General features: G+C 39.8%; 1 protein-coding gene across 1 annotated transcript in view; it reads left to right on the top strand.

The window, feature by feature from the left end:
* FHIT (fragile histidine triad diadenosine triphosphatase) overlaps positions 1 to 22,039 on the top strand; it is a 1,459,115-nt gene that overhangs the window by 1,183,041 nt on the left and 254,035 nt on the right. The window contains exon 6 of the mRNA XM_028518409.2: positions 3,957 to 3,986. Within this exon, the coding sequence (XP_028374210.1) occupies positions 3,957 to 3,986 (30 nt within the window). The remainder of the gene's footprint in view (positions 1 to 3,956; positions 3,987 to 22,039) is intronic.

The raw sequence follows: 22,039 nt of genomic DNA, 5'->3' as shown, positions 1-22,039 counted from the left end.
CTCTGTGTCTGACAAATTGCTTGCCTCAATTTCATTTAGCACTTTTTCTAGGGATTCTTTCTTTCCTTTCAATTGGTAGTTGTTTCTTTGTCTCCCCATTTTAGGTGGTTCCTTTTGTTTGTCTCTGCATATTAGATTGATTTGCTTTGACTCCCTGTCTGTGGGGTGGGCTTCTGTGGTAGGAGACCAGCTGTGACCCAGGAGCACTCTCCTCAGGAGTCACCCAGTGGTGATTTCCTGAGCTGGATGCTCTAGGAATGGCCTTTATGCAGGTTATGTGGGCTCTCTTGTTGTAATTGGGTTTGAGTTGTTGTTGGCTTGTTGGTTTGTGAGTTCTCCCCTCTGGCTTGCTAACTGAGAGTTACAATGCCCACCACATCTTGTATGCTGTTATACAGGCACTGCCAGAACAAAAGAAAGGAACCTAGCAAAAAAAAAACCCACACCAACATAAATACCTCTCAACTACAATCACAATCACAATATCAACAACAAATGAGCAAATGCTAATAAAAGTGGAAATAGAATAATAATTTATAAGAAAAGAAAAAGAATAGGAGATGACTAACAAAAATAAGGCAAAATGAAATAAGAATAGGGAAGAGTGTAATGTGAGGTTTGAAATAAGAAACTAGTGAAAAAATTGGGGAAAAAAATTAAAAAATGACCACCACTGCAATATCCACAACAACTGAGCAAAGAAAATAAAAATTGAAAGAAAATAAGGATATCATAGGAGGGGGAAAAATAATGTGAGGTGACTAGTGGAAAGAAAAATGTTTTTTTAAAGATTTTATTTATTTATTTTTAGAGAGGGAAGGGAGGGAGATAGAGAGAGAGAGAAAGAAATATCAATGTGCGGTTGCTGGGGGTCATGGCCTGCAACACAGGCATGTACCCTGACTGGGAATCAAACCTGCAATACTTTGGTTCGCAGCCCATGCTCAATCCATTGAGCTACACCAGCCGGGGCAAGAAAAGTGGTTTTGAGTGGATGGAGGGAGGAGAAATTATGAGAGTGAGGAGTAGAAACAAGGCATAGAAAGGGAAAAAATAAAATTTAACACGAAAATAAAAAAGGGAAGGAAGAAGGCAACTGGAGTAAGAGAAGGGATAGTAAAATATGAGATTTGAAATTAAACTAAAATAAAACAGTGAAATAATAGGACCAAAATTGAAGAAAAAGAATGTTAAAAAACTATGCAGGAGAAAAAATAATGCAAATAATGATAAAGGATGAGGTGGGATTTGTCTCAACAGAGTTTCATTTTGTCTACTGCCTTCTCCTTCTGGATCCATCTTTGGTAATGTTAGCTGGTATTCTTGTCTAGCCTTCAGCAGCCTGTTTGAAGCTACAAGCAATCCACAGTCTGTGGCTGTCTCCTTCAGACTTGGCTGGTCCTTGCTCTTCTGCCCTGCTGGCTTTTAATCAGCATAAGGGCTGAGGATAGTTCATCTAATGTCCAACAGCACTACATGTACGGCCTCCACCTGCCCCTTGAGGGGACTTCATGTGTGATAGGGAGGGTAGATCCCTGGTTCTCCCCTGGGAGTCACTGTTCAGTCTTCAGGGAAGATGGTGGGTGTATTCCACTGCCCCTGTGCCACATATCTTGGTCTGTCCCAGATTATGTACAATAATGTATAGTTTCTGATGAATTAGCTGTCTGCTTCATGTCAGGGGCTAATCTGTGTAAAAGGGTGAGCTCTTTCCTGCTTGGTGCTAATAGTAGCTCTGTGTAGGAGCCAAGGCTGTGCGAGACCCTCAATACCCCTTACTGTGCCAATTTCTAATGTCTCTGCTCTGCTGGTTTCAATGAGGAACCAACATAGCTTGTTGCATTTAATAAAAGTTCATAAGTGGTTCTTTTGGAGATTCTCTTTTCCCCCTGCAGACATGAACCTGGCAGGGGGTTCTTGAGCTTGGTCTTACTGCTCTGCAGTTTGCAATCCTGCAGGTGGGGGTTGGGCACACTTTATTCTTCACAGAGGTTTGTGTTCTGGGGTGTGAAGGGTCCTACCTGGCTGCAAAGAATCTCAGGCATTCAGCTCTTGCCCATCTAACTTCCAGCCCACTGCTCTTGCAGGAGACTGAGATCCTAACTTTCCATTTTGTGTGTATCCCCCTGCTCACCAGCTGCACTTGGTGGTGCCCTAAAGTCCTTTTGCTGTGAAGCTTTCTGATTGTCCTGCCCAGCAGGATTCAGTGGGAACAAGCTGCACTTTCAATCTGATTTCTTTGCTGGTCGGACACTTGCATACGCATGTGGGGACCCTACCCAGCCATGCTTAAGCTTCCCTTTTAAAAACTCTCTGTGTGGCACCCACACAAAAACACCAAGTCCCTGACCAGCTCTCCATGCACACCATTTCCCCAAAGAGCAAAGATTCTCTCTTGGTCAGGGCTGACTGCATCCTGCCAGTGCCTCCGACAGTTTTAGGAGATAGAATTTTTCTCTGGAACTCTCCTGGTTTGCTCTGTAGCTATAAACATGCTGTTCACTGTGTGTGTGTGTGTGTGTGTGTGTGTGTAGCCTGAGTCTCCCTGACTCCTTATATCCTCCCCAGTCTCTCTTGATTAGGGATGGGGATTCTCTGTGCAAGACGGAAGCCCCCTGCTCTGGAAGGGGAGGGAGCTACTAAGCTGCATTTTCTGTCTGGTCTCTCCTCTGCTGCAGGTGCCTCGCATGAGGTGTTTCCCCTTCAACTTATAAAATCTCTTACAAAATAGTGCAAAGCATATTCTGAACTCCTTGACTTCAAAAATTCCTATCAGCTGAGCTTTCATTGATTGTTCAGATCACTTGTAAGAAGATCAGCTGAAAATCTGTTCTGGGGCACAAGCAAGTGGGTTCAGCTTCCATTTATTCAGCTGCTATCTTTGCAAGCTCAAACGTCTTTTAACTTTAACCCATAGTAAGATATATATTTATTTCACAAACATGTATACCCTCACATACACATATGTAGATATAGGAAACAAGGATTTCACAAGACAATGTTTACCCATTCTATACATTCTAATAATTTTTGTTCTGTTATTTTATTTGTTTTGTTTTTAGTATTTATCACAAGCCATTAAGCTGACTTCCTTACCTACTAATGGGTTGTGCATCAAAGTTTGAAAACCACTGGCTATAGATTTCTTCTTATCTCTGCCCTGCCCACCTCCCCCACTCCCTCTCTCCTCCTCACTCCAGGGCAAGATTTCTCATCCCCTTAGTATAGGTCATAGAGGTAGAAAGACTCGCCTGAATTTACAATGTCCTAATTTTGGGATTTCTGATTGTATAGACATTTCTTGTTCTGCTATCTCAATCCTGCTAAACCCCTTTGACTGTGCATTGTGTTTGGGGACTGCAATGAGGTTGCTCATCTTCAATCAAAAGGATAATTTTGTTGGGCTTCAGAAAACTGAGAGGAGGAACCAGAATGGGGCAAGAGCCCAGCTACAATGAATACTCCCATCTTTCTCCTCCAGGGTGAGAACAGCCAGCAAGGGCATGCTCTTGAGTGTTTGTGCCATAAGAGACAGGCCACCTTGATTAATGAATTATAGGTATAGCAGATTTCCTGAGTAGAGATTTAAAGTAGTCAGATATTAATTAAACTATATCTGATTTAAAGATAATCAAGAGATGTGATACTTTACCTCCCTGAACATTTTCAGCTTTCCTTTAATGCAGTTGAAACCATAGCTGGGAGCAAAGAACATGTAAAGTTGCAAGGGGTTGGCTCCCTGGATAATTTATATCATTTTTATACATAACTTCTCACTCTCTGGCAGAAATGAAGAACTGTCTGGTCCGACATAGTTGAAGCAAATGGTTCCCAGAGAATACTATAAATTAACACAAAAAGAAATTGGATCTAAATTATTAACAGGCAATATTTCTGAATAAGCAGGAGATACCAGTTCTCTGTTCTCACCCCTGTATTTTTCTTCCTCCTTCTAGGATGGCCCCGAAGCCGGACAGACTGTGAAGGTGAGTGCTCATTATGTGCATACAAGTTAATAAAGGGCAATTGTGAGCCCTAATAAAAACTTACACTGAGTCATTTGCAGCACGTTGCTGTTTCATTATGTAATCTTTGAGGTCAGAGAGCCCCTCAGTGTTAGAGACATAAATCCTGACATTATAAACTATACCAAACAATGTGTTTCCCATTAGTTTACAAGACCTTTATCTTTTGCAATAAAATTATTATTGTGTAAATGCTAAAACAGAATCTAAATCAAGGAGTCCTAAAACAAAAACTGAAGTCAAGAGACTTCATGTGAGGCAATCTCTAGGAAAGAGCACACATACTGGGCGTGGATTTGTGGGTCCCATTCTAGCCTGGGTGTCTTTGACAAGGCTTTGGGCTCTTAGCACAGTGTTTTGCCTTTTCATTCTAGAGTGAAGGACTCATAGATGTGGGTTCCCCAGACTGCCCCTTTACCCCTTGGATCTGCTTTTCTCTCTGTCCTCTCCACCCACAGACCTACTTTCCTCCCTTTTTACTTAGTACTAAATTCTAACCTAATGGAGTCAGTGGAGCTCAGAGATGGGTTTTAAGTGTGCTAGAAAAGGAAAGGAAGTTTATTAGGATAGTCCCTGCTTCCCCAGTAAAGTAAAAGACAAAAATCCTGTCGGATTCTGAAAGCTGGGTTCCAGCCCCCTGAATTCCTATGCAGTTAGGTCCCATGCCTAAATCATAGAAAAGCACCCCCCCCCCGCCCCGCCCCTCTGCCACCAGTGCTAGAAATCAGAAGCAAGTCAGGCTGGGGTGTTAATGTTGTACTTTGTGAAGTAAAGTTTTATGGCTCTGACCCTGGTTGTAAGTGTAGAAGATAATATGGTAATGCTTAGTATCAAACAGTGTTAACATAGTTCTCTTTTGATCTTAGTTTGCATGTGGCTTTAAAGTTTAACTTAGCTGCAGTGGATCTTTTAAAATACAATATCTAGGAAGTACTTTTGAGCAGGGAATGTTCTATAGGGACTGCCAACAAATTTCAAGTAATAAAGAGACTGTTACTGACCTATAATGTGATAGGGCAGAGGGGACATGGCTTTATCCCACTCCACTGTCCACCCCTATGCCAGGCTTCTAAATATGAAAATGTTTAAAAGAGTGTAATGGAAGTAGCTTCTTTTTGAAGCTACTTCTTAAAATGCAAAACACAAATGTTTAAACCTGGTTACTAGTTTTTTCAAAACTCAATATTCAAATGTAAATTCTAGTAATACCAGATTAGTTAGATGCATCGTGGAATATCCATCTGATCAAATTTCTTCAGCCTTTGATGGTAACACCATACAGGCATGGCTGCTAACCCAGAAGGATCACAGACCAAAACAAGTGAAATGCACAGATTGGTAATATGCACATGCCACACATAGCTACTATTTATATGATTATATAGTTTATAGGATCTTGAAATTTCATTTCAGAAATCTGAAGGGAACATGAAAATCATTTCTATACAAGCAGACTTTGCATGTAGATACAGCATCATTGAGTGGTTAGTGGGGGCCAGAGACTGAGGGGTGTGGGATGTGACTGCTGTTGGGTCAGGGTTTCTTTGTGGAGTGATAAAGATGCTGTGGGATTAAATATTGGTGATGGTTGTGCAATTTTGTGAATAGTCTAAAAACTAATGAATTGCACACTTCAATATGGTAAAGATAATGGTATTTGGGTTATAGCTCAATTAAGAATAATAAAATAAGACACATATTAAAGAACAAACAAGAACTACACCAAGCAGGGCTGAGCGCTGTGGCTGTAGACCCTCTCACTACCATAGTGACCACTCTTTGATGTCCCAAATATCTGGCCAGTTTTTTTTAAGGTTTTGTTAACTTTAACAGTGAGGATAGAGTATTTCTTGGCATATAGGACTTATATATGAAATGAGGAATATGATTATTATCATCACCACCATTATTATTTAGCTTAATTTTTTTACAGTTCTACTTAAAAAAAAATTGTCTTTCAGATATTTCAATTGTTTCCAACCTAATAACAGAATTTCTCCTATATGAATTGGTGGGACCATCTCTAATTCTCTGTGGGATATAAAATGGTTAAAAATAAATAATCATACATATAAAAACCTTAGTGGATGACAAAGTTTTGAAAACTGTCCTTTTAGACCAAGTCTACATATCTAAAGTTGTCTAATCTATGTCCTTCCAAGTGTAATTCTTATACAACCTATATGAAAATTGATTTTGGTGTTAGTTTTTTTTTTAAGTTGATTCTCAGCCCTTGTTCTAAATTGGGGGTGTCAAACTCATTTTCAGCAGGTGCCACATCAGCCTTGTGGTTGCCTTCAAAGGGCTGAAATAATTTTAGGGCTTTGTAAATGTCACTGCTGCTTAACTACTAAGGAGTTGAAATTACATTCAGCCCTTTGAAGGCAACTGCAAAGCTGATGTGGCCTCCGGTAAAAATGAGTTTGACACCCTTGTTCTAAGTCTACTGATTTAGAATGTTTGTAGGTGGGGTTCAGGTATCTTCATTGTTAACAAGCACACCTCATAATTCCTTTCAGATTGTAGGTATTTACTGGCCTTGCTATTTTATGGTAATAACATATAGGTGGTAATGGCCATGTAAACTTGACCCATGAAGTCAGTCTTGTAGTAGGCAGTAGCTCCAGGAAGCAAAGCAGCATCTTTAGTTGTCAGCTGTCCAGTTCAGAAAGTACACTTCAAGACTGAGACTTTCTATTTTGAAATCCACTCAACCCTTGAGGTTGCACACCTCAAGCCAGCACCTGCTAGCCCGCCATGGAGAATACAGTGACTGCTCTCTTCATCTTTGCCTCTGTGTCTGACTCTTAGTGTTCTGCATGACACCTGGGCTCTAAACATTTTTGCCTCATGTGGGTTGGTAAGAGCAATAAGCCTAGTAATGATCTCTTCCCCAAAGCAACTACCGTTATTGTCAGTGACTGTGTACCACTGAGTTTGCTTCATGAACATGGTGCCACTTTAGGGTTTTTAATTTCAAGGGCTTTAAATTTTGCTTTGTGAAGAAACAAGGCTGTAGCAGAAAAGAGAAATATCAGAGTAAAAATAACGACCTCTTATTTCTTGACTGATTATGAATTCTCCTTTTGAGTTTAAAACTAGTAGATCACTGCCCCCCACGAGGTAATCATTGCGATGATTTGGAAGTCCTGCAGGGTTGAGAAACAATCTCTTTCTGCTGGTCTTGGCCACATATCACCATATGTGTGTACATATCACCTTAGACATGCATAGCTGTAGATCGCTGTGTTTATCAGCCTTCCCTGATGCCCTGCCCCATCTGAAGTAGCCCTCCTAAGCTCTTTACTCTCTGTTCTGCTGTCTTATTTGATTCCCTTTAAGAAATTCTTCACTGACTTTTATTTCTCTTGTTTTTGTTCCTGTACCTGTGTTGTCTCTGTAATGTGAGCTTCATGAGGACTTGCATTTTGTCACTGTTTGCTTCACATCTTCTGGGTGGAGTGGGAAGGAGAATGGGGATGATAATGGGACTTCACTTGATAGAACAAATCTCTGCTCCTGAGCTTCTAAATTCAGTTGACATGAAGTAGCAGATTATATGCACTTGTATTCCATTTTGCAGCCAGGGGTCTGGGTTTCCTGGAACTTCCATTAAGAATATCTCATATTTCAGCTGTTGATGACTAAAAACAAAATGTCCACTATTCTAGCACCAAAGTTATGCTCCAAAGTGTGATTTCAGCTAGTGAAATCATTAAGGCAGTGTTTAGCCTTTTAAAAGGGATGCTGCACCCTGGTTGGTGGCTTAATTTGTCGTAGCATCAATCCATAACCAAAAGGTTGTGGGTTTAATTCCCAGTCTGGGCATGTTCAGGAGGCAACCAATTGATGCTCCTCTCTCACATCAATGTTTCTCTCTCTCTCCCTTCTTCTCTCTCTAACAGCAATGGAAAAAAATTCCCTTGGGTGAGGATAAAAAGAAAATAATAATAATAAAGTAAAATAAAAAAATAAAATGGGGTGCTCCTTAATAAGTTTAATGTGAGCTCTCTTTTAGAGCAATTACAATGTTTGTATCTTTGAGTGGTAGGGTATTTGAGGCATATTAAAGAGCGAAATTTGTGGCAGGAAGATAATCTAGAATCTCAAAAGAGCTATTTATAGAATATGCTAGCTTACACTCTTCTGTGTTTATAGTGCTTGAATCTTCTGCTTAGATATTTAATTTTTTGGTATCAATGCAGTGGTAAGTGTTTTTTTAATAACTGTTGAGATATTAGCAATTACTTTTCAGATTGCTTAGAGAAGAACAAAGAAAGGATTCTTTTAAAGATGTGTGATTAAAAACAACAACAACAACAATCTAAACTTTTTCATTCATTGAGGAGTTTCTGTGGTCCTAGAACAGATTTTCTACAAGGAGATTTGGGAATCATTTTAGTTCCTGAACAAAGAGGGCATTTTAGCTCTTCAAAAAGTCCAGAAGTTACTATAGTTTGGCATCAATCAGAAGTCCCATAGCAATATTAGCTCTACTAAATTACTAGCTGTGTGCCTTTGGGCCAGCATCTTAACCTCTTGGAACATCCATTTACACATTTCTTGAGCAGGGGAAACCCTATCTATTGTACTGAGTGATGGTGAGGAGAAACCAACATGAATAGATAGTCCAGCCTATCACATATTGTCCCTGGGACTTGATGCATGTTTCTTAATCTTAATCTCAGCCTCAGTTTTCTTATTTGTAGAGTAGGCTAAGGCTGGGCTCTGGGGAATTTACCGGGTATTGAGATTGTCTATGGCCCTGATGAATTCATTTGATTATTATACACTGAATCCTTTCACTATTAATTATTACCTTTTAGCTTCAATTCTTGAGACATCTTTCTCCTGATCACAAGAATTGTGCTATTTGAATATCTACTTTGAACTTGTTATAAAAGAGACCACTTGAACATTTAGAAATCTGTCTTATTAATTGGCTGGGGGGGTCTCTATCCTGGTGTTTTTAGTTTCTGGTAATGAGTACAACATGGTTCGGAGCCAACAGTGTACTTCACAATTACCTGAAGCCTGTTTTCACAGAGCAGAAACCTGACTGCTTCCTACGCTTATCCAGTAGGTCTGGTGTGGGAGCATGGACTCTGAATTTTAAGAGACACTGTAAGTGGTTCTCACACACACTTTACTCCAGTGTAAAGCCACTTACCAAAGAAGTGACAGGATGTAGGGGAATCTCCACATAGCTGCTTGCTTTCAACCTAAATGAATTTGTAAAATTTTTTGTGCACAGAAAGGAGAAATCGACAGTTTAAGAATGAAAGTTATTTTTCTTGACTGTTATTTATTAATTTCATCTAGAAAAACTTTAAGAGAGCAGTAATTTGCCAGGAAACTTTATCCTTTATTAAGGCAGTGATAAAAAGTGCCTTGCCTTTGTTTATACCTAATGCATGTATTTACTGCTGGAAGAATTAGTATCCTCAGTATGAAGTAGCTTTTATCTTGTAGAATTGCCTTACGATTTATACCTCTGCTGCTGTTAGATGAATCCAATTTGCCTGAGTTCAGTAAACCAAAAACAATTTCAGTGCTTGGGGGTCTGGGTGTATGTGTGAGAGTGGGTGCCTCCAAGCCCCCTTCCCCTCTGACATGTATATGTCTCTGACTCTTCCCCTGGTGATTTGCAGTCAAAACCCTGGTCCTTGGCTCTCTAGGTGGCAGAAGGGATCATGAGCCTTCCTGTCTGCTATGTGAAACTTTCTCTCCCCTACCAAACCCTCAAGTCCTCTTCTAAGTCAGTATCAAATCATTGCATTTTTCCATTTCTAATTGGCTAACTTTGATTTGCATGATGCCATCTGGGTCAAAGCCCTGAAAGACAAATTAACCAAGCCCCTTGGTATTCTCCTGTTTCAAACTCATAGGCATCTTAGGTGGGTTATATGGGGGATGTTGAACATGGAGTGAGGGTAGAGGAAAAATGTCTTCAGGATTAAAATATACTCATGAAGAGGGAGGGCCCTGGTGGCAGATGGCCTGGTTTCAATTGTAGACCCTGATCCCAGAGACATGGTCTACAATTTGTATGACCCAGCAAGAGTCAACCTTTCCTAGTTCCAGCATCCATTTATAGATTTATAAAACCAGGGGTTTTGATGGCCCCCAAGCTGCTAGGGATGTTGTGAAGACCAAATGAATTGGTGAATGCAAATAAATGCCTTTAAAATATTCCTTGGTATGTAGGGACGTCTCAAAAAAAATGCTTGCTATTAATTTTAGAACTTTCACTTAATCCTCACAGCCCTCAAGAGTGGGCATTAATAGTTTATACCAGGGGAAACTAAGCTTTATAGAGGTAAAATGATTCAGGAAAAAACACACGCAGTTGACTGGAGGGATGGGATTCAAACCCGGGCCTGTGCAAAAGCCCAACTCTCTGGGATATCAGGTGGCCAGCTTTTGCTACAAACACCTTGTACCCAGCAAGCACAGTCAAATATCTGCAGGAGAGGTTTTGTAAATATGTTGTCACTCTGAACACAAATTCATCTGCACTATTTGGCTCTGCTTGGAATAATAAAAAATACCCAGAGGACTGTCCTTGTTTAATTTATTACTCAGATGAAGGTTAACTAACCTAATGTTGCTTTATTGCTGTATGTCAATTTATAGCAGAATTATGTTTTGGACGTTTAGTTTTTTTTTTTCTTACTGCTACCAAACAAATTCCTTTAGTAATTAGAGGCTCTGATGTAGCGAAGTGGATATTTGGCTGTTAACTTAATTTTGAGATTTGTAACACAAAAATGTGACAAATACTGCAGATGCATTGTTAATGACAGTGCTTCACAGGTTTCGGCAGACGGCCTTTTACATGTGCTGCTCAGGGCTCAGGGGTTTTATTTAAGCACTATCAAATCAAATATCCCGTGAAAGGCAAAGTGCTTTAGAGACCCTAAAAAGCTACATAAATGTAAGATGTTATTATTCAGAATCACCTTCTTAATTGTATTGATGCGGTAAGGGCAGTTACTCACTGGTGTCATTTTGCTACGGGACACTAGGTGCTCAGTAAACAAAAATAGTGATTTTGCTCTGTATATTTTGGCCTGGGAAAGAATTAGAAAAGTTCTCTAATTCCATGTATCTACCTCATTGTAGGTTCAGAGCTTTAAATCTGTGAAATCTAAATAATTGGCTTCTCTAAAATGTCAGTTTTGTAAAAGAAAAAAGGAAAGAAAAGGTAAAATTATCTCAGACCAATTAATCATGCAACAAGGATTCTATACTTTTGATTAAATGCAAAAGCACAATTTGGGCTCCATAGATGAGCCATCTGTTCTAAACCACACCACACACCTTAAATACAGAATGGGGATTTAACTGCCATAAAATAATGTGTGCTTTGGTGGAAGTTGGACATTTCAGCTGAAACAAATCCAGATGATGTTACAAACATTGCTTCGGGAGTTATTAACAGCAGAAATAATACAATATAAAATGTGGTTACTTAGAGGCTATATATATAAATTTTAAAAAAGCAAACCTATACATCACTTAGAGATATGGACACAAATAGGACCAGGGTATGCCAAGGGAGGTGATAAGGAGGAGCACACCATTGGATGTAATGGTACCCAGGGGCCTTCATACCACAGATAATGTTTTATTTTTAGAATTAATGGGTATCATTATTTTACTTATCTATTTACTATCTTGATATTATAAATGTATTTTAAAATATGTAGTTTTTTCTTTTCTGGCCAAGATGGAGGCATAGGTAGAAATCCTTTGATTCCTTACACAACCAAAGCATGATAGCAACCAATCTAAAATCAATAAACAACCAAAATCACCAGGAAATCAAACTGCATAGAACTCCAACAACTAAGGAATTAAAGAAAAAATCAGCCAGAACAACCAGACTGGTGAGGTGGAACACACAGGCCAACTCAGAAAAAAAGGGCAAGATGTCTGAGGGGTGGGGCTTCATGGGAGGGACTGACTTATGGGGAACTGAGACTCAGAGCTGACTGTGGGCTAAGGCTGGGGTTGCCCAGGTGAGAGATACTTTCAGTCTGACACTAGATTCTGTTAGAAAGTGTGCTAGAGAATTGCAAGAAAGCTGCATTGTTCCCTCTCTGGCCCCTCCCACACAGGCAGTACAACAAAGAGGGTTGCCCTGCTTGGGTGAATACCTAAGGCCCCGCCCCCTACAACCTATCAGCTGCTCCAAGACAAAGAAATATGGCCCAAATGACAAAACCCAGCAAAACCTCAGAACTAAGGGATGAGGAGATTGCCAACCTATCTGATGGAGAATTTAAAGACGTGGTAATCAAAATGCTCACAGAACTGATTGAGCTTGGTCAAAAAATGAAAGAACAAATGAAAGATACCCAAAATGAAATAAAGCAAAATATTCAGGGAACCAACAGTGACAAGAAGGAAACCAGGATTCAAAGCAACGATTTGGAACAAAAGGAAGAAATAAATATCCAACTGGATCAGAATGAAGAAACAAGGATCCAAAATAAGGAAGAGAGGCTGAGGATTCTCTGGGACAACCTGAAACATTCCAATATCTGAATTATAGGGGTGCCAGAAGGAGAAGAACAATAGCAAGAAATTGAAAACTTATTTGAACAAATAATGAAGGAAAATTTCCCCAATCTGGCAAAGGAAATAGACTTCCAGGAAGTCTAGGAAGCTCAGAGAGTCCCAAAGAAGTTGGACTCAAAGAGGAACACACCAAGGCATATCATCATTAAGTTACCCAAGATTAAAGACAAAGAGAAAATCATAAAAGCACCAAGGAGACAGTTACCTACAAAGGAGTGCCCATAAGGCTATTAGCTGATTTCTCAAGTGAAATCTTACGGGCAAGAAGGGGCTGGAAAGAAGAATTTGAAGTCATGAAAGGCAAGGACCTACATCCAAGATTACCCTATGCAGCAAAGCTATCACTTAGAATGGAAGGGCAGATAAAATGCTTTCCAGATAAGGTCAAGTTAAGGGAGTTCATCATCACCAAGCCCTTATTATATGAAATGTTAAAGAGATTTATCTAAGAAAAAGAAGATAAAAAATATGAACAATTAAATTACAACAAACTCACAACTATCAACAAATGAACCTAAAAGAAAAGAAAAACAATGAAAACAAAAACTAAGCAAACAACCAAGACAGGAGCAGAATTAGAGAAATGGACATCACACAGAGGGAGTTCAGTGGGGAGGGGGAAGGGAGGAATGGGGGAGAAAGGTACAGGGAAAAAGAATCATAATTAGTAGGCATAAAATACACAGGGAAAGATAAAAAATGGTATAGGAAACAGAGGACTCAAAGAACTATATGTACAACCCATGGACATGAACTAAGGCGGGTGGGAATGCTGGAGGGTTGGGGGGACAGGCTGGGGGGGAGATAAAGGGAGAAAAATTGGGAAAACTGTAATAGCATAATCAATAAAAAACACTTAAAAAACAAAAAAAAATAAACTGTGGAATGACAAAAAACATTTTAATTAAATAAACTGAAAAAAACCACAAAATATGTAGCTATCTCTATAATTTTTATTCCAGAGTGGGCTCATTGGAAGAATTTTTTATTAAGAATGACTATTATAATTCATTCCTTTTGCCTTATATCTTTAGTATATAACAAGTTCTCACACCTCTTATCTTCAGATGGCTGACAGTGGTGCCCTTGAAACTGATTTTTGAAAAGTCCACAGTTGATTCTAATGGTTTCCCAGCTTTATGGCCTGCTGTTTACATAAATATATTCTGATTCTTGATCTGGGTGACCTGTACTTGATTCTTATTCCCATGTTCATCTTGAATTATTCAGTCCCTTTCAGGAGCTCTTCTTTGTTCCTTTTGCCAGAGCCATTAATAAAGTAATTCTCAAGCCCCAAAGAGCAGCTAGAAATGTAAGGGTTTGATGACTGAGCCTGGGTCAGATGGAAACCAGCTTAATGAAGAATAGATATGGCAACCTGCAGAGCCACAGACATGAAAGAATTAGAATAATGACCTTCCTAATGACAGACATTTGAGTGAAAAATATTGGGTTGGTGAGAATCTGTAATGGCCCTCAGGCCAAACAGTGAGAAATTTGAAATTCTTCCCTGCCTTCTCTGTGAATTATGTTAGTGCTAGGAAAGGGTAACTTTAAAATTTTAACTTCACATGTCATGAGGCATCAATTCTACACCTGTAGTCTCATAGCAGATCCCTTCTCTCGAAAAGCATCTCACCCACCACTATCAAAGAAATACAAGTGTCCCTGGCTGGAAGCATTCTAAATGGGATTAATTCCAACCCTCAGTGGGAAGGGACAAAATGATGGTTTGAAATCATTTTGGACTCATTCAACATACAGATAATAATATTGCATTCTGATAATGAAAACCATTTCTTTCCCTGGTAGTTTATTCTTTTAAATAAGGTTTTCCTGATCTTACATGAAAAATAAACATGAAGTTGTTTAGGCTGTTGACCTTGCCTAAAGTGGTTTAGAAGAATAAACAACACTGAGTGAACAAAGTGAACTCACTAAACACACTTTGGGGCAAAATCCATTTATCCTACTGTTCACATTCAAATATCACTACCTGTTCCCTTAAAAAAAAATCTTATCATACTTTCTGTATTGGCGCCCTGAGGAACAGCCCAACAGGGCATTTTATTTGTGTTTCAATTCATCTATTGGTTATAAGTGGTATACATTCCCAGGTGTCATCAGTTTCTAGCAGTATAATTTTGATGAAATTATTTAGCCAGGGAAGGAATAAATGTGATTCCAAGCTCAGCTCTACCATCAGATGACCAGAAATGAAGCTCATTCTTGAGGAAGAAACTCAGAGCCCTATATAACTTAGAGAATCCCAGAGGGGCAAGAGACCTTGGAAGTCATGTAGTATCATCACCTAAGGTGCAAATGATCTCCCTCTGTAGCCTTCAGATTGGCTTTTCATCTGTCTCTATACCCGGAGACCCAGGAGATGCCTTAGCTGCTTCTGTTTCTAAGCAGCTCTGATCTGTGGTTGACTATGACAGTTCCCTCACTGTCAAATGTGTCCTGTTCCCATCTCCCAGGAAATGAGCGTCCTTCCTACTCATGTTTTATTTTCTAGTATTCAGCCTTTAATTTGTTATTTCATTGCCTACTGTGTACCAGGTATTGTCACAGGTCCTGTCAGAGCAAGGAGAATGAGACGCAGCCCCTGTCTTTAAGGAAAGTCTTTGAAACAAATGCTATAATAGAGAAGACTGGGGAGGTTTACAAGTTGTGTAGTTCATATTATTTCCTATGCTAGTGTTTGTTGCCTACTATGTGTCAGATCCTGCTGGGCACTGGGGTGCAGTGAAAGAGGAGGCAGGCAATCTCAGCTTGTTTTTCAGCTTCCTTTACTCCTAAATGTACAAATAAAATAATTACAGCTTTTTGGTGGCATTAGGGGGGCTGTGAAAGGGGATGAGATGGGGTGGGGGTAGAATAGGGGTGGTATAGTTGCTGTAGATAGGGTAGTCAGGAAAGGCTCACTGGAGAGGAGTGAGACTTGAAGAATGACAGGATTCAGCCAAGTGAAGAGCTGGGGTAGAAAGAGCTGGGGTGTACTCTGGGCAGAGGACGTAGCAGTGCAGGTGAGTTTGGCACATTCTAGGTTATGGAGGGTCAAGTGGCAGGAAGTGTGGGTGAGAGAGGTGATGGGCAATAAGTCAGAAGAGGTGGACAGCAGAACCGTTATACTGGGTCTTGTATACCCCTGTCAGGAGTTTTAATTGTATGTATTTGGTGTTTGGAATGTATTCTAAAGGCAGAGGATATTTCATATGTGCCTAATATGATGGGCTACCTTCATTGATTTGTCCTTTTGAAGTTTCTTAGCCTGCTTTCTAGAACTTGAATACTTTTATCTCATATCCCTTATGGGCACTGTGGTTGTCTCCCCAGCATACCTTTAACTCCTCCATTATTTAGCAGCCAAGAGTTTAGGATGTAGATGAATCCATCTCTAGCTCCAGGTGTGAACCTTGTTTGGTTTAATCCAGTGATTGGCAAGCTTTTCATAGAAAGCTAGATAGGAAACATTTTAGGCTTTGAGGGACAGTTGGTCTCTGTTGCAATTATACAAGTGCCTGTTAGAGCAGAAAAGGACCCACAGAAAACATGTAAATGAATTTGCATCAATGGGTGTGACTGTATTTCAATAAAACTTTATTTATAAAATAGACAGCTGGATTTGGCCCAGGGACTAGAGTTTATGTAGCCCTGGCCTAAACCAATGTTCTCTGCCATACTCATGACTTTAATTAATTCTGACCTAAGCCACTTGGAGTGTAGGACTCCCTTGGCTTGTTCCCAGCACTGTGGAGGACTTGTATCCATCTGTGATGGGATGGGGTGCTTTCTTCTCTAGTACTACCCCGGGAAGCCATCTGATGATTCCTAGGGCAATCTCCCTTACAATGATACAGAGAATGGGGCTGGAAAGGCAGCTATTAGAGAGAAGTTCAATCCTTGGTGACATGATTGGGTTGTTGAATTAACCAGCCCTTGAAGCCTGCACAATCTCTGGACTGTTTGGGTAGGTGATCTTACAATGTCTATTAGTTAAGCCAGGTAGAGTTGAATTTTCTGCTACTTCCAATGGAAAACATCCCCAAATAGATCATCAGCTCTGAAATATTCAGTTATTGTTACTTCTTAATATGTTTAAGTGGTAGTTTGAGTAAACCATTTCTCAAGTGCTTCTGTATATCTGCAATACTTATCACATGCCAGTAGGTATCTTAGACTGAAAGTCTGTGAATCGGTGGTCAGAGAACTTTACTTCCAACAGCCTTCCTTTGATGCACAACCACAAGGTAGTTCCATTAATTTTAATGACGGTGGTGCTGTGCAAAATGGGCCCTGTTAATCTATTTTTCCCCTTCTTTTTAGAATTAAATCTTACCTTGCAGCTAATTCTTCAGGGTAAGTTATGTGTACCAATGCCACTCATTTCTTGGCTTTTATTAATATATGCAAGACTCTCTCAGGGAGGGACTGCTAAGTGAGTACATTAAAAATGAATCCACTGTCCCATTTGTTGACTGTGAGAAAACCCTAGAGTCAGAGACATCAATGGATTATTATTGATTGTTGCAAGATCCAATAAAATCATACATATGGGTCAAAACAATTACTGTGGCTACATTAGCAAATTATCAAATCTATAACTCACTTGGAGCTTGGCCTAAGAGATTTTAAATAAAGTACCAGAGAAAGGAAAGTTGTATTTCAGGAATGTGACAACTACGGCTAGGATTGAGAAATTTATGATTTAATTTTCCTTGCAATCTAATTGAGAATAACTATTGGATTTCTAAAAAGTGAACTTTGATTTGGTTTTGGTGTCAGAATAAACTGAAAATATGGGTCACTGTATACTTTTCTGAGAGAGTCTGTCAGGAAGGGGAGAAGAAGGTATTCATTACAAGAACGGCTTTCCTGGGTCATCTGCTATCTTGCCTTCTGTGTTCTTATTTCCTGTGTTCAAGTAATAGGGTTACTCCTGATTCTAGCTGGCTCTTCCCAGAGACTTACTTTCTTACTTTCTTCACCAAATGTGTCAATTTCCCCCATTTAGAAATAAATCAATTCAGATAAAATTACCCAGAGCATTCATTTTTTCACCATCCAGTAAATGAGTCTCTCTAAAGAACATGAGGTCCTCCCTTTTCAATTGTCTTAATAAAATCCTTCTCTTACATGGAGATAGTGGAGAACCATTGTCTTTTCAAGGTTTTTCATCGTTGGTGGGCCACTTAGGCAATATGCACTGTGCAAAATGTATATTGTCATGTTTATAGATTTCTGTGCATATTTTCTGAAGATCTAGCCTGAAGTCAGATTGCCCGGTTTAAATTTCTAACCTACAGCATTTGGAAAAATGCTGTTCATGGCACATATCATCCATTAGCCATTATAGCCCCTCATCGGAAGCCTGGCCACAGCTGCACTCGGGTGACGAGCACACAGGTGGCTCGATTTTCGGGAATGGATTGGCTCATCTTTCAGCTCACTTCGGGAAAATAGAAAAGCAATTTGCACAAAGATAAAGGAGATTTCATAGCTATCTGTGCAGAACTGGCTAACGGATTTCTCCAGACACTCAGCAAACGCTTGAAAACCCAGCTGAGAAATGATAAATTACAGCTAACCGTCCTAATTATCCCTTGACACTGTATTGAAACCTGACTAAATTTTGCTGAAACTTACAAATAGGAAAGAAATTTAAGATTTAATAAATTATCCATAATATAAATGCTGAGAGAAAGAGAGAGAGAGATGGCTGCAAGTAGAAATGCTCACATTTATCACTCAACAGTTTCCTGAGTGAGAGAATCAGGTAGGGTGGGGGGAATGTATCCAATAAATTATTATTTTAATTGCAAACCCAATTGATTGTACTCAGTATGCTCATTAGGTTAAAGAAGACTATGCATCAACTGCCAAGGTCATTACATTAATAGACATAGTAAGCATGTAATTTGTGATAATTTGATTTGTGAACATCACATTCCTCTCTGTAAACAGCATAACCAACACATTAGCTTTAAAAGGTCACACAATGAGTAAATTTGTTTCTTTGTATTTTAGTACAATCATCTTCTAGTAACGCACCTTTCATGTTTTTATACTCTTAATGTTAGCTCATCCAGTGTATAAATCTGTGGAAAATTACTCCAGTGTTGAGTAGCTAACTTTTTACCAATTCTCTTACTTCATTTTTAGATAACTCCAGTCAGAAAAATTTGATTATTTTCTTTTTCATTTTGTTCTTCTTCCCCCTTACCCCCCTGTGGACCTATAGTTCCAAGATTGGAATCTTTGATCTTGAGTCTCTCTTTCTCTCTGGAATCTGGACAGTCTAGGTTAATTCTATACTTCCCTCCTTCCATGAAACCTTGCAGGAGTTGGAAGAAGTGTCCCATTCTCCCCTAGGAATCATCAATGCTTTTAACTGTTCCCCATATCCATGTGTTCTTTGTCTGGTGACCCTTCTGTTTAGAACATGTTGCCTGGAATCCCATGGAGGCATCCAGATGGCACAGGAGCAAGCGCTTTACTATAGATTTTGGGACATAGTAGGCTCTTAATAAATGTTTTATTGGGTCTGAGTATTCTTACTACAAATAAAGATTGTAGAAGATGAAGTGGTTAAGAAGATCTTGTTGATAGGCACTGCTATAAGGTGGAATTTTTTTTCTCCTCAGTGGCATTTTGAAGACCACCAAATCTAGTCAGTGACACTGCATCTTGTGATGTCACTCTCCTCAAGACCAAGTAATCATCTATAGAGCTGCTCTGTGATCTCTCTGTGGACATATACTAACAATGGGGTGGATTCTGAGCTGGTATTCTTAACCAAGTGGTGTGTGTTCTAGGGTGTTCTTTACACACCTAGGGGATTTGCAGAGACTGACTCTTCTTATATCTAAGACCTACCAAGCTTTCCTGCCTTCTAGCTGGCATATGAAAGGCCCTTGGAACCTTCTGAATGCTGGTGTGATAATTAAAAACATAATTTAGTGGACAGGGGCTAACTCCTTAAACTCAGGATGTTGGAGAGATCATAGAATATTTCAAGTTTGAAAGTTTGGGGCTTTTTCTATGGAACAATTCAGGTACATGTAGATGCTGCATTTGATTTCACGGGTCCCCTGATGCCTGGCTGTGGACTGCTCAACTGCACTTTCCTGAACTGTTTTCCACCTCAGCAGTCAGGGGCAGTTAGTGTTAGCAGCCTAAACTGATGAGATAAATTTTGAGGAGGTCCTCCCCATCTGAGAGATTTTACTCTGTAAAGTGTCTCCCTCACTCATAAGAATTGTTTGTTATGAGGATTCAAAGTCTGGTCCCATCGCTGGTAGCTGCACACATTTAGGCAAATGGTTTAACTCTGTCTTTGTCTCCTTGCCCATGAAATTGGAGTAAGAATACTGCCTCCTGCATAGGGTTTTGTGACTATTACATGAGACCATGAATGGGACACTTTCTACATGGCTCTTAGCAAACTGTTTTTATTCACCAAGTTATTTATTGAGACCCTACTGCTTGCCAGCTTCTGTGATGACAGCAGGGAACAGGGCAGGTAGGTACCTGCCCTCAAAGAGCATCATTATCCACTGTCCCCCATCCCTCACCCCCATAGCTCTATCATAACCCTTGCATGAGGAAGACTGATTAGAAACTCAGAGCAAAATATCTGGAGAGGAGTTAAAGTGGATGGCAGTTTACTTTCAGTCCCCTTGAGTCACCTGTTAATGGGCCAAAATTTCTTTTTAAACATTTTTGTTTATTGTTTTGGTCAAAGAGCCTGTTACATTTTTTTTCTGTACAATGGCTTTAGTAGTGCTTAGTTGTCTCTAACTTCATTTGAAACAATTTGTCAGATTGTGTTGTGACAGCTGTCATATCAGTGAACATTTAAAAAACTCATAAAAATTGGTGAATTTTTGTGTGGCCATTTTAATATACTGAAGATGGAAGAAGATAAGCAACATTTTTGGCATATTATGCTTTATTATTTCAAGAGAAGTAAAAATGCAACTGAAACACACAAAAAAAGATTTGTGCAATATATGGAGAAGGTGCTACGATTGATCAAATGTGTCAAAAGTGTTTTGTGAAGTTTCTTGGTACTGTTGACATTTTGGCCAAATAATTCTTTGCTGTGGGGCTGTCTTATGCATTGGAAGATGTTCAGCAAGCAGCACCCCTGGCCTCTACCCACTAGTAGCCAATAGTGAGAGATAGCCAACATATTCAAAATATCAAAATTAATAAAGTTATTGGTGAAAATGAAAAATCTGTCTTTTATTTTTCATAAAAAAACCATATGGATATTTTGGCCAGCCCAATATTTATTTATTTTTAGAGACAGAGGGAGGGAGACAGAGGGAGAGAAACATCGATATTCAAGAGAAGGATCAATCAGTTGCCTCTTGGATGCTTCCCAGGGGAGGACCTGGCCCACAATTCAGGCATGTGCCCTGATGGAAAATTGAACCTGTGACATTTCAGTTTGCAGTGTGGTGCCCGACCCTACTGCTGAGCCACACCAGTCCAGGCATGGGCCCAGAATTCTTTTTTTTTTTTAAGATTTTATTTATTTATTTTTAGAGAGGGAAGGGAGGGAGATAGAGAGAGAGAGAGACATCAATGTGCGGTTGCTGGTGGTCATGGCCTGCAACCCAGGCATGTACCCTGACTGGGAATCGAACCTGAGACACTTTGGTTCGCAGCCCGTTCTCAGTCCACTGAGCTATGCCAGCCAGGGCTGGGCCCAGAATTCTTATTGATGGTAAGCAGATTGGTTTCCAAGCAATTTGAGCAAGTGAGTCAAATGGAACCGAGTGTACAGAGGTCGTTCTTCACATTGAAAACACTAAATGAAGTCTACCACCTGGCCCCGGGGGAGAGGGAGGAGTAGGCACTCACTGCACACAGACAGGTTATCTGCAAAGACGGCCCAAAGATGGGCCTGTGCTCCAGTAGGGAGCCTTATGCTACATTCTTTACATCATGGATCTAACAAAATGGACAATTTTATGATCAAAAAATTATTTCTTCCATATGCAATCCAAAAATGGAACATTATTCTGATGTTAAATTTTCATAACAGAAGGTGGAGATTTTCTCAACCTCCGAAGATGAGGTAAAGCCTTAAAACAGGCTCACAATTCCCCATAACTCATTCCAAACAGCTGTTAAATTTTACTTCCCTCCTCTTGAGCCTAAGTTAGAAATAAGAAACGTAAGAGTTGAGAGTTAGGGGTTGAGATTTGAGAATTAAAAAGTTTAGACTAAAGCAAGTTAAATCTCAAGTTAAGTTTAAGAAAGTGAGGTTGAGCCCTGGCTGGCATAGCTCAGTGGATTGAGCACGGGCTGGGAACCAAAGTGTCCCAGGTTCGATTCCCAGCCAGGGTACATTCCTGGGTTGCAGGCCATAACCCCCAGCAACCGCATATTGATGTTTCTCTCTCTCTCTATCT

Source organism: Phyllostomus discolor, chromosome 7, assembly GCF_004126475.2.
Source record: "Phyllostomus discolor isolate MPI-MPIP mPhyDis1 chromosome 7, mPhyDis1.pri.v3, whole genome shotgun sequence".
Taxonomy (NCBI): Eukaryota; Metazoa; Chordata; class Mammalia; order Chiroptera; family Phyllostomidae; genus Phyllostomus; species Phyllostomus discolor.
This window is presented reverse-complemented; position numbering and strand designations above follow the sequence as displayed.